The sequence below is a fragment of the Falco rusticolus genome, chromosome 3 (genome assembly GCF_015220075.1).
Source record: "Falco rusticolus isolate bFalRus1 chromosome 3, bFalRus1.pri, whole genome shotgun sequence".
In the NCBI taxonomy this organism is placed as follows: domain Eukaryota; kingdom Metazoa; phylum Chordata; class Aves; order Falconiformes; family Falconidae; genus Falco; species Falco rusticolus.
In genome coordinates this window covers 69,725,239-69,737,962 of record NC_051189.1, presented here as the reverse complement: position 1 = coordinate 69,737,962, position 12,724 = coordinate 69,725,239, and the positions used below count along the sequence as shown (strand labels likewise).

General features: G+C 38.3%; 1 protein-coding gene across 4 annotated transcripts in view; it reads right to left on the bottom strand.

Moving 5' to 3' along the window:
• Positions 1 to 12,724, bottom strand: part of CARMIL1 (capping protein regulator and myosin 1 linker 1) — a 238,573-nt gene that overhangs the window by 105,614 nt on the left and 120,235 nt on the right. For 2 of the 4 annotated variants that reach the window (XM_037379589.1, XM_037379590.1), the window contains exons 18-23: positions 12,137 to 12,148; positions 9,840 to 9,921; positions 8,402 to 8,501; positions 8,262 to 8,316; positions 2,559 to 2,731; positions 161 to 229 (exon numbers count right to left, since the gene is read on the bottom strand). In XM_037379589.1, the coding sequence (XP_037235486.1) occupies positions 161 to 229; positions 2,559 to 2,731; positions 8,262 to 8,316; positions 8,402 to 8,501; positions 9,840 to 9,921; positions 12,137 to 12,148 (491 nt within the window). The remainder of the gene's footprint in view (positions 1 to 160; positions 230 to 2,558; positions 2,732 to 8,261; positions 8,317 to 8,401; positions 8,502 to 9,839; positions 9,922 to 12,136; positions 12,149 to 12,724) is intronic. The other 2 variants (XM_037379588.1, XM_037379592.1) reach the window with 1 other exon arrangement.

Here is a 12,724-nt window from a genome sequence, read left to right as displayed (position 1 = left end):
TCATAAATTTTCCTTTAGATTAAGCACCCTGGTGTTTAAAATTGAGAGCACTCAGCGTCTTCAGATCGTTCTGACTGTGGTGAGAACTGCAGCTGCTCAAATCATTCAGGATCTAAGTCTTTGGCCTCTTCATCAGTCATTCAGTTGCTTGAGAACTTACTTTTCCAGTGCCACAGCTATGTCCTGGAAGCCCTGGGCAGTGATGTTATTCTTGTCCCATATTACAGTTCTGAGAAGTGGGAGGGGAAGAGAAAGGCAAAAAAAAAAAAAAAAGTTAAACAAGAACCACAAAATAAATCTATATTGAAACATTGCCTATGAAATTAACACAGTGCTGTATGTCCAAAACTGTATAGTGGAAGGCAACATTTAAAAAACCTGTCTTCAGTTACATGCTAAAGCCTTGAAATGACAGAAGTTAGGGACAAAGGTACTACAAAATTCAGTTTCCTTTTCTTTAAAGGGGACTCTGTACTACATTTTCCATCATTAATGTAAGAACATAGCTTTTCTGAAATACAGTTATTAGAAATATTTGGAGATAAAATTCCAGCTTTTTCCAGGAATAGCATCAAAAGTAAGTTCAAAGGTCTGCTTTGTGAGTCCACACTGAAAACTAAGAAAACTGCAGTAAATGATCAAACTCTGTTCTACATAGGCTATATAGCCACAGTTATAGAAAAGGGTATTAAAAAAATTAATGCTGATAGGTGGCCAAAATTTGGAAGCTACTGTATATTTAATTCTGTATTACCTCATCACACAGTGCCTGTGATTCCACATGCAACATAACTAGCTGCTGATATAAGCCATTAGGTTAGGTGCATAAATTATAGCTCTTTTGAATACACAACAGCAATAAGAGTGATCAAGCCTTACCCCTCCTCCCCTAATTTAGACCACTCAAAGGAGACTGCCTGGCAATTTATGAACAAGTTCAAAGATCTCATTAATAGTCAGAAGAGGCAGTCAAGCGGATAAATCTTGTTTGTGCAAGAGCACTAGTTGTAGCTGTTCTTAAAAAAAAGTCAAAAACAAACACAGATTTCTGGTGTTTAAAAGAAAAAGTTGGCAGGGTTTCACAAGTATTGACATCCTTCTGCTGTTGCAGAATTATCCCTTCTTTTTGTTAGATGGAATGGGGGGTAAGGAAGAGAGGAAAAGAGATTCTACACTTGCTCTGCAAAGATCAGATATGCTTAGGGTCAAATCTTGGGATATTTTTATCATTGGAAAGCATGTTTGTATTTCCACCTGGATGTGATTTTTTAACATTTTAAGCAGAACAAGTTACCATTGCCTTATTCTGTTTGCAATCACACCGCGGACTGTGGTTACATTATGTCAACTGTGACACTCAGTGTACTGTGAAACATTACAGTCTGCCATCTTAAAAGCCGTCAAGGCTTTATTTCTTCAGGTACTGTGGTCATTTCATTTTAATACATTCAAAAACCCTAAGCCACCTCTCCAGTGTTTTCTTGACATTTTCAATCTTCTGTTTGGGCATAGAAAAGCAAAGACCAGGACCACTGCTTCTGAACAAAATATCCAGGACTGCTCTGGGGAATTTTTCATCCCCCAGGGAACAAATGCTTGGAGATCAAGGACAAAGCGGTCTCTTCACACAGACAGTACACTGAGGAAGGTTCATCTGCACAGTCTGACAAGAGGAGGAGTCAGGATTAGCTTTCCTAATGATGGTGACATATTTAGAGGTGTCCCCATCCAGATTCATGCTGATTGAAGGTTTTACTGTTTGCTAATCACATGCTATACAGAAAAAAAAAAAGTGATGCTTTCAAGCCATCAACACCAGACATGACAAAAAGCCATGAAGTTGTTGGGCAGATGGATTTGCGGAGAAAAGAAGCCAAGGTCCATCAGCACTGTAGGCAGGGGAGAGGGGAAGGAGGGATTGTCCATGCTGCTACCCATTCTGAATTCCATGTGTTCTTAGCTCTCCTACAAACTATACTCCAGAAGACACAGAATAATTTGCTTTAATTTCCCAAACAAGTATCAGAATTTTCTCTGCTGGGAAGGCCTTCAGTAGAAGAGAGAGAGCAGAACAGAAGAGAGTTGCTAAGCACTGGATCAGGATTCCCAGAGACACTGTAGAATCCCTGCACTTAGAGGTCTTCAAAACCTGCCTGGACAAGGCCCTGAGCAACCTAGTATAGCTCTAAAGTTGAACCTGCTTTGAGAAGGACATTGGATTTGATAACATCCAGAACTCTATAACAAGGTATTATTTTTTTCTATGATTCCAGAAAATTTAGAGTGTTCTTGTTTCATCAAGAGGTCTTTCTGTTTAAATTTAGAAAAATGTAATTTTCTGCAGTTTCAGTTATGGAAACCTTTTTTGCAGAGACCATTTGCTTCTCTTATTTGTTTGTTTGGGTTTTTTTTAAGAAAGGATGAGAATCTTTCCAAATGGAGATACTATGAAGTGGCTGTACCTATAACGGCTCTGAAGAGAAACAGCTTGAGAATAAGCCAACAACTTCAGTATTATTAAGCCATTCTTTCTTTTACTGCAAACACATTTCCCTTACCTGAGCTTAGTGTTTATCTGTAGGGCTTTTGCCAGCATCTTTGCTCCCATATCTCCCATGGCATTTCCACTAATATCCACTTTTGTAAGAGAAGTATTGCTGCCTAAGGCATTAATAATGATGGTGACCTCAGTCTTCAGCTTGGAATCTGCGAGGGACAACGACTGCAGAGGCTGTGGAGCACAGAGAAGCCACTGATAACAGCAACTGATAATGCACTCATTCCTCAAACACCAACCAAAAGAAGTTACAGTTCGCCAGATTCTTGGAGACAGCAGTAAGCATTAAAGATTTATTTCTGTGTTTGCTGCAGATCCTACAACACGTGATAAATTGGGAGTCAATAACTTACAGCACTAGTGTCAAATACATACACACACACAAATTAAGCTGCAACACCCTGAAAAAAAACCCCAACATTTTGATGTGACAGTGCCTCTAATTTCTTGCGTTGTATTAAATAAAAAATACAACAGGAACCTGAAAAGAGGCAAGACATCAACAACCAGCTTTGCAAAACAACCTCCAGTGTTGAGTGGATTTTGCTTAACCAGCACGCTTCCCTGTCAGTAAGAAATAAAATTATTTAGTACTCCCCTCCTCTCCCTCAGAGAGCTTTATCCAACGGCAAATTAGGATCTGAGACATTTTTAAAATAAACAACAACAAAAACCCCTTAAACTGTATTATTATTGTTAATTCAACTTTAGGAGTGATTTTACATATCTGTTCCTTCAACTAAGGGCTTGGACATTTGGGAGGAAAGAGACAGAAAACTGTAGCAGTTCTGAAAATAAAAACACTAAGAAGAGTACCTATTAAAATAAGTCAATGGACATTATTCACAGTGGTGTTCTGAACACCTCTGATTACAATATCTTTACTACGTAACTTTTAAATACACTATGTTAAATTGAAACTACTTTAATGGGCTTTGGGCAAGTCATGTTCTAAGCCTTAAGAAAACCTCTTTTAAAAATGCCTGTATTCCCTCCATTCTCAGTGTCCCAACACTCAATGGCAGGAGCTCATTACAGTCTATCCATCACCATGCCTTGCAGAGGTATTGCAGCTGCTAAAATTGTAATTTGTCTTTGCTGATGTAAGAGAACTCCACAAAAAATTTCCCTTAAGTGTGAGTTCATAACATAGAAGTGTATTGTCATTATATACCCACTTAGGTGCCTATTGGAAGATGAATCTTAGGAGCCTAAAATCTCCAAATTGCCAGTCAGGGAAAATCAACATCTCATAAGGACAAACCATGGCACCTACATTAGATGCCTAAAGCTTAGATTAATATAAATAAACCAGCTGAATTGTGCACACCTTCCAGGGTCCAAGATGCTTGTATGGTACCTGCTATACAATGGGACTCTAGCCTCCAGATGATACCACTGGATTACAGTGATAACCAAAAAGCTTGTAACAATAGGAAATACACTTATAAATGAGGAAACGCATAAAAATTTGGAGGCACAGCAGGTTTATAATTAAAAAGTCTAACAGTAACACAAGCCACATGCTGGTTTTATTTTAAATGCAAGTTATTAAATTACTGTGTTAATTCCCTTAATCTGTCTATGTTTCCCCATTTTATTATGTTATGTACCCTAAAGAATATTAGCATCGCATTAGAATGGCACTTAAGAGCTCTTGGACAAGTTTGAGACCACCTCCTGCAACAGATTCACAGAAAAGCAGCACTATGCAGCACTTGCACAGAAATCGGCAATGACCCTGTCAAAGTGAACTTTCTTCTGTTTCTCATGTGTCGCTTTGGAAAGGGGCATTCAGGTAACTTAGCTGGATGTGCTCCCTCCCACACAGCAGTTTTTCTAAACCTCAAACACCCTCCCAGGAAAGGATTTCTCACCTCTCATATTCCAACACTGTGGAAAAAAGAGTGTATTATCGAAAACACTCCTGCATGGATTGACATCTATGCATCATTACTACCACATATAAAATACGCATGTAGCACAGTACAGCACCTGCTATATTAGCAGTGTCTTTAAAGTGGATGAACTGCTAGTTTTCTTGCAGAGCTAGCCTTATATCATTTGCTTAGTGAGCAAGGAGCAAAGACCTCTGGACTCACCTGGTGCCCTGAATGCAAACTACAACCAGAATATAACTGTATGATTAAACATACAGGCTGCTAAATATTCATCAAGTTATCTGACCATTACATTAAAAAACACTAACAAAAAAAAACCTAACAAAAAACCCCACCAAATCCAATCCCTCGACAAATAGGGGCAATACTCTGCATAGCCTACGAACACTTATTTCTTGTAACAACTTAACAGTTTTAGTTAGATAGTGAGAACACAGAAGTCTGACAAGCACTTCAGTGTCCCTGCTGCAGAAAATAAATAATTTGCCAATACAGCGAAGATGCCTTAACACAGTCTTTTTAAGGAAGGGAATTCTTAAAGTAAAGAACAGAATCAGAAATTTATGAGTGTATTCATTGATTTTGTCATACTCCTGCTGGAAAGAATTTAAGAAGTAAATAAAGCTAAAAACCCTCAAAAGGCCAGTTCTGCAACAAACACTAACCTGACAACTAAAGACACTCAGCACTGTAGTAATTCTCTGCACCCATGCAGGAGTGACTACCACTCTGAGTAACAATACAATGTACCTGCAGCGTAACATCAATTTTTGCAACAACAACAAAAAAAGACACAGCGAGAACACATTATTATAGCCTGCACAGTAAAGCATCTACTTAGAGAAGAAATAAAAAGAACCCCCAAAAAATCAATCTAAATATTACATTATTGTTTACATTAAACACCTTGCTGTGTAGGTTACTACTACCGCTTTTAAATTGTGTAGGATTATACTTGTGTCTAGCTCTATTTTTACATTCATAAAACCAAGCTACTGATCACTTAAATAATTTTACTCATGACTCGCATTAACACAGCAACGGTTCTATTTAAAGTGTGTATAAATACATGAAAATACATGGAGGAACATTTGGTATATGACTATTTTAGATTAAAGCTTCTTTCAAGCTTTCCATGCAGCTAATACACAGTTCCTAAAGTGTACCAGCCTGCAGGCAATATTGATCAAGCAGTATGCTCCGGGCAACATCATACCCTGCTCTCTCCAATTCCATCTTAATTTTTTAATGTCCTCTGGCCATAAAAGCATAGTAATGGTAGAACAAAGACCACCCTAAGATTCAAACCAGATCTCAATACCTAGAAACTTAAAGTAATTTTCTAAGCATCGAGGTACAGTGAGGACAATCCTAGGCAGCTCTCTGCAACACATGCTTTTCCCATAGCGCTACAGAGCTTATGGCCTCCGCTAGGAGATGCTTCAGAGTGATCTTAGCACCTGATGAGAATGAAATCAGATCCCTTCACTGAAGAGGATTAACAAGAGAAAAAAATGTGGGGAGAGAAGGTAACACCAACAGGATCATATGCTATATCCCAAAGGTTACTGCGTGACATGAAGGAGACACAGTTATTTTAAGTACCCAAATAAAATAACTTTCTGGTGGATTATTTCATTGTGAAACTGTTTGAAAACAGTATGAGACTACAGAGCACGTTGTGTAGGTTAGCTCAGGAAAGATGTGGTGAGTAAGAATTACAGAAGCACATCTGACCACCGAGTTGTAAAAAAGGCAAGAAGAGGAACAATAGCTGAAATCACCCATGGGCTGAAAAGAAATGGAGCGCAAGAAGTTGAAGCTGATGATGGAAGGGAGGGAGAGCTGTGAGGACGATACATCCAAAATTTAGCAGCTACTTCTTCTTATGATCTGCAAGCTTCAAAAACAGAAGCCAAGGAAGATAAACAGATGGTTGTAACACCTAATAGAGACAGTAAGGCAAAAGGTGGATTTTTTTATCCTTGAGAACGGATAATATGAACAGGACAGTAATAGAAATATGAAAAACCCAACAGAATGTTTGAGATGATGGTTTGGATACTGAAAGGTCACAAAGCATGTTGAGGTGTTTCAGGATATGGCCTGAGTACGAAGGAACGTTCACCTACAAAAGAGCAAAGGGATGAAGGAAACTGAGGGAAAAAACCCACTAAATTACAGTACTTGTGATTAATCTGGTTTCACGTAACAGTCTTCCAGATAGCTGTGAAAGATTAAGCATGAGATACAGGGCAGGACAGAGACAAACGTCCAAAGAGAGGAAGCAGGTTTTATCTGATTAAATGATAGCCCTCTGTATAGTATCAACAGGAACATGAGAGAAGGCTAAGACAGTTCCACAGCATTCCCTTTAGAGACAAGCTAGAAGAGATGGTCACACACCACAAAATGAAAAGACTAGTTTGGTACAAGTAGTAGTTCAGAGATCTACCAATACACCCCTTAAGCATGGTCCTCCGTCTGACTTGTGCAAACAAGGACTTACAGCTTTCATTACAGACGCTAACTCAATTAGAATCAGCTCTGGTACTTGTAAGCAGCACTTCACTGTGTCGCACTGACATCCCATGTTTTAAAAAATAAAGTAGGAGGTAGGCAAAGAATCAAGGAAAAACAGTACCACTAATCCCAATTAAGAGTACACAGAGAGGAGAGAGGACTAGTTTAACAAATCATTTCAAACACAGCTAAGTGGTAAGAAAAGATGAACACAGAATATGGGTCTAATGAACCTGTATGAAAGCAGACATCGAAAACCCTGGTACAAACCGCTCCTCTGAATTGCAAGGTACAGACACAGATGGGAGAAGAAAGCAAGCAGGTAGCGCGGAGACCATGAACTTGTAGGTGAGACAATAAAGACAAGAGGAATAGCAGGTGTTTAGACAACTGAACTCTACAGTCAGCTATTTCTGGAGAATGAGGAAAGCAGAGCTTGCGTGTTACTTGCACAGGAAATAAAGGACAAAGAAAGGACTAAGAACAGATGAATAAACGTTGACAAGCGTGAGAGCAGCAGCACATCTTCCCTTCTAACCAGAACTAGGATGCCAAGTAAGGCAAGAACACAAATCCAACCACACAAGTCATTCCGAGTCAGGCATGAGGGTGGAAATTAGGAAAGTGGGCAAAGATCCCGGCAAGGCACTCTAAAAGGGTTTTATGAAATGGCTGCTGTGATTAATGTACTAGAAGAACTAAAGAGCAGCACAGTGAACAGTTTATTTGCATCTTTTGAAGGAGAAAGGAGCTCTGGGAGATCACTGCAGTGACTTCGCATTTTGCCAAGCAAAAAAAAATAAATGCTAATACCCAAGAACAGCTATCAGGAAATAGTGCATTCTATTAGTTTTTAAAAAAAAAAACAAAAAACACAAAACCAAACAACATCAAATAAAAATCCTGTTATTGAAGGAGTATCACCACTCAGAGAACGCTACCATTGTAACCTCCTACCAGGACACAAAAGTTTTGAAGACATGTGCCTACAGAGCTGTATAATTTAGACCTAAAGCAACTGGGTTATGCACATCCAACTATTTAGAAAGAAAATTTTTCAACAAGCAAGGATCCGAAGACTATTCTAAGAAACATTCACCTACGTGTTCCTACATAATCCAAATTACTATTTGAAAAAAAACAAAAACAAAACGTTGGATGTGTCTGTGCAGGATCATAATCAAATCTTATGCAGCAAATTAACACATTGAAGAAAATAATCAGAAATAGGTTGTGAGGATACAAATACACATGATGATAGTAGGCAGAAGGATACTCACTGAATCCTCGTCTTGAATCATCTGAACTAAATTATCAAGTACTGGAGTGAGATTTCTGAGGGAAGAAAAGTTAGGAAGACTGTGAAATCAGCAGCTTCTCCTTATCCAGTCTCGTTATTTAAAAGAACGAAAAGCCTTACTTGGATTTCATGTTGTTAAAGTTTTTGCCTAAGGCCAAGTGTCTTATCGATCGGTTTTTACTAAGCCAGACTACAAGGGTTGAGAGGTCAGATTCTAGGCCTGTAAAGAATCAGATTAGATCAAGAATTACAACACATTTTCACAAAAGACTCAGACAGGGTCCAATTATTAACACTATATTCATTCAAATAACTATACTGGTATAATTTCCATGAGCTCTACAAAAATTTCCAATCTTCTATTTTTAAATCTTTTTCTCTTTTTTTGCCTGTTTTTCTATGAGAATAAATGCTTTCTCTAAAATGAACTCTTTAAATCTCCATTCTCATTAGCCATTGAAGACACCTCTCAAACACAGACCGGAGGCATGGTCCCTTATCCATAGTCCAACCACCCAAGTAGTTCCTTGCATTGTCAGGCAGAGTTTAAGGTTCCTTTGAGAATTCTGAGACCAGGCTAATTGCTATTTAGTCTTAGTAGGGCTGTGTACCAACAAGGTCTCAAAGCCTTCAAGTGCAAAAAGGCTAACATAATAAGCTATGAATAACATGACCTAAAAAAGAAGCCAAATTTTATTCTACTGCCGAGTAAGAGAAGTAGCTTGCTATAGTATTGTACTCCCAAACTACTAGTGTGTTTGAAGAGTCCACTAGTAATATTACAATGACTTAGGATCCAGATCCACAGGATAATTTATATGTCAAATATCTTTACTTTTTCATAGTAATAAATCTGTTTACATAATTGGGCTGAGTCCCAATTATGAGTAGCTCCCAAAGCTTTCCCCTGGCTAAGCCATCCCACCTTTCTTGGGCATTCAACTACACTGAGAATCTCTTTCTGAAATACTTTTGCATCTGGCTGTTAGAGGGGCAAACAGCAGGTGAATTCTTCCAGTTCATACATCTACACTGGAGTCTGCAAGATGAGAAGCCAGCTGGCATTCCCAGCTACGAAGCACAGAGCCTCCAAAGCAGGAGTAGTCCAAGACTTTACCAAAGACAGGCCTTCCCTGACCTGAAGTTGGTTGACTGTTTGCTTCAAATTTCACTCTCACTTCTTCAGTGTCACAATCTCAGTTTCGTTCTGTACCTGATACTTTCCCTTCCTTCTTTCACTGAACTTTCATTTCCCATTTAAATTCTCATCCTCTTGTACTTAAACCCACTTTCCTCTAGATCTGACACTTGCTGCCATCAATTTATTCTGCTGTTACATTGATCTCAAACAACAAACTTCTGGGGGTACCGTTAGCCTATTAACATTTCTTACACACTTTGTATCAATAGGAGTTCTTCGTCTGAGACATTTCCATTATCAATATCACCAATAATCATAAAGCAAGAATGACCATCCTTGATTACTTTCAGCAGAAAGAAGAAGCATTTTTCAGATTCTCAACTTGCATGACCCTCCATTCCTGTTCTGTGTACTTACCATTGTCTGAAATATCTAGGCTGGTGATATTGTGTATTTCTGCTATGCATCCTTCCAAGACTTGTGCACCTCCCGATCTTAACTAGAGACAAAACATCATCCGTTTTTGCAAACTAGTTATGGTTTCAAGATCACACAGAAAACAGTGGTAGGAGCTTTGTGAATACAGAAGGCACTACCAGCAGCCAAACCAACAGCAACAGAAGAAATTATAGCCATCAAGGTGACGGCCTATGAACACTTTCCTACTATTCTCATCCTTCATTCTCAGTATTTGCCATAAATGAGAAAAGGGACTCTCTTTCCTTTCTCTTAAAACTACTGCTCAGCAGTTAAATCGGGAAAAGACTTAAAATTGTGTAAACACAATGAATCCTTTAGCACTTGTGCCAGGCAGTGACTGCAGGACTTTGGTGTGGGTTCTCTACATGAAAGGACCAGGACATTTCCAATGTCCCATGAGAAAAATAAACAAACTTAGCCCAGCCTATAAGCATGCAACACTGCCACCCTTGAATTCAACTACAGTCAAGTCTTAAAGTATGCATCTTCCTTCAGCTCTTAGCACAATACTAGGGTGCCCAGGTCAAAGATGAGTAGCAAGTTATATGAAAAACCCCCAAACCCAACAAAATTATGTTTTCCTGTTATTGAAAATTTAAATAATTCAATTGTAAAATGGCCACAAAAGACCATAAACAAGAGAAATCAGTAATTTACATTATTCTTAATTTTAAAATAGGCATAAAAGAGAAAACCAGCAACAATAACAAAAATGCCTAGCTAGAAAGTATCAATTATGATATTATTCATCTGAAATATTACATTAATGTAAAAGAAATGTCAGGATTTAATGAAAAAACAATGAAATGGCCTAGGGGAAAAATCAGCATTAAGAATCAAAGTTATGAAAACTTACACACTTTTTCACTAATGCTACTGAATTAAACAATGCAACATATCTTTTTTCCAAAGAAGGAAAAGCATTTTCTTATTTATTGCAGCTATGCAAACTATATAAAGTGCATTTCACTTTATACACATCCCCAGAAAATGACTTTGACAAAAGAGGGGAAAAGTTCTACAAAAATTCTATTTTCACATTTTCCATTTTCACTTTCCTTGCTTAAAAGAAAAAAGAAAAAAAAAAAATAAAAGTTTTTTTTCAAACATGAAATAGTCTTTTCACTTCCTGTGCATAAAAAGTAAGTAATATTTTACATAGCTGACTGACTTGGCTAAATATCCTGAATCAACCTGCTGATATTTCTGTAAATAGTCCCTTTTATCCATACTATAATTAAAGAACCACAAATGCCTTCTAGAAGGATTTTCCAATAAAGACTTGATTTGGCAGTTTTTAGAAAGCTTGAACTATGTCATTGTTTAACAGGCAGCTGAATAACTTGGCCTGAGCATTGCAAGAATAGTGGTGATCAAAGACAACATCTAAATCATAAGTCTCATCTGGAAGCGTAACAGATATAGAACATAAGGGCACCTTGCCTCTTCTGCATAAAATAAAGCCTACCAACCCTTCACCCTATCCTCTCAAGTGGCCAGATTAAAGTCTGTGGGCCAGAAATAGTGCAATTTTAACTAAAATTTATTTTTGTAAAGCATTTGTAACATTTGGTGTATGAATGCCAAAATCACTCAGCTTTGCTCTCTGCTGCTCCCTCAGCACGGGCCACCACAAGACAGCCATCGTATACAGTGTCACATCTATTGTTGCAGAATATACGGAACTGGCAGAATATATGCAGTCTTGGATTGGTCGTTGGTATGGTAAAGGTTCTACAAACTAAAATGATACTCACAATAGAATCCAAATGCTTATGCTATATATATACTTTGAGAGTTGAAGTGGACAATTCTTCAGGAGCAGCTTTCAACCTTGTACCAATAACTCTATATTCAACATTTTAAATACACAAGTTTCATGTGCACAAATGGTGTTATCTATTTAATCTGAGGGTGATGGTAACAACTTGACTTTCAGGATCAAAATTTATTGCAATTGCATTAAAATAATATATATAAAAGCAGAGATTAATTGAAGGGCTATTTCATCAATGTGAATTGTGATACTAAAAAAACCCACAACCATCTGCAACATCTCCTATATGACATACTTCTGAGACTACAAAGACAAGCTCTTATTCAAATTATGAAGAACAACCCTTCAACAATTAAAAATGCCAAGCATGTTCAAAGCTATAAGGTACCAATATGGGAAGGGCAAACAAAGCTGCTTACTGATTTAACAATTAAGTTAAAGCACGGAGGGTACTTACACAGTGACCAAGCTAAGGGAAGCAGAAGGGAAGAGAGTGAAATACATCAGTGCTGAGCAGGTAGAAATAAAAATGTAATTTTCATAGTAAAAATAATAAAAAAACAACTAAACAAGCGATATAAAATGATTAAGCTTGGAGTTAATATACCAGAAAATTATGAGAGCAAATAAAAAGTGGTGGGAGAGGGAAGGAACACAGCTTTATCCTTCCATAGTAAAGTACAGCTTGCCTGATGAAGGGAAGAGGAGGGCAAAGCTGAAGCATCAGCCTTCTAGCCTCCTAACAGCGTGTGCTTGCAGGAGCTGGGAGTAGTGACGGTCACTAGCTCCGAGCTTCCCATGACTGTTTCGGGGTGCAGATCACCCTGCCCAGCTCACATCGGTGGAGCAGGACCCTGCAGTGCTGGGCCCACTGAGAGTACTCCCAACTCCTGGCACACCAGCTCCCTGCTGCTGGAAGCACAACTTCTTTCCAAAGCACATGAGAATGGAAAAAGCTCAGTGACATGAAAAAATGTTAAGGGAAGGATCTAAGGAAATGCTCTCGGTTTGGAGGGACCAGCTACAGGAACGCAATACTCAGTTG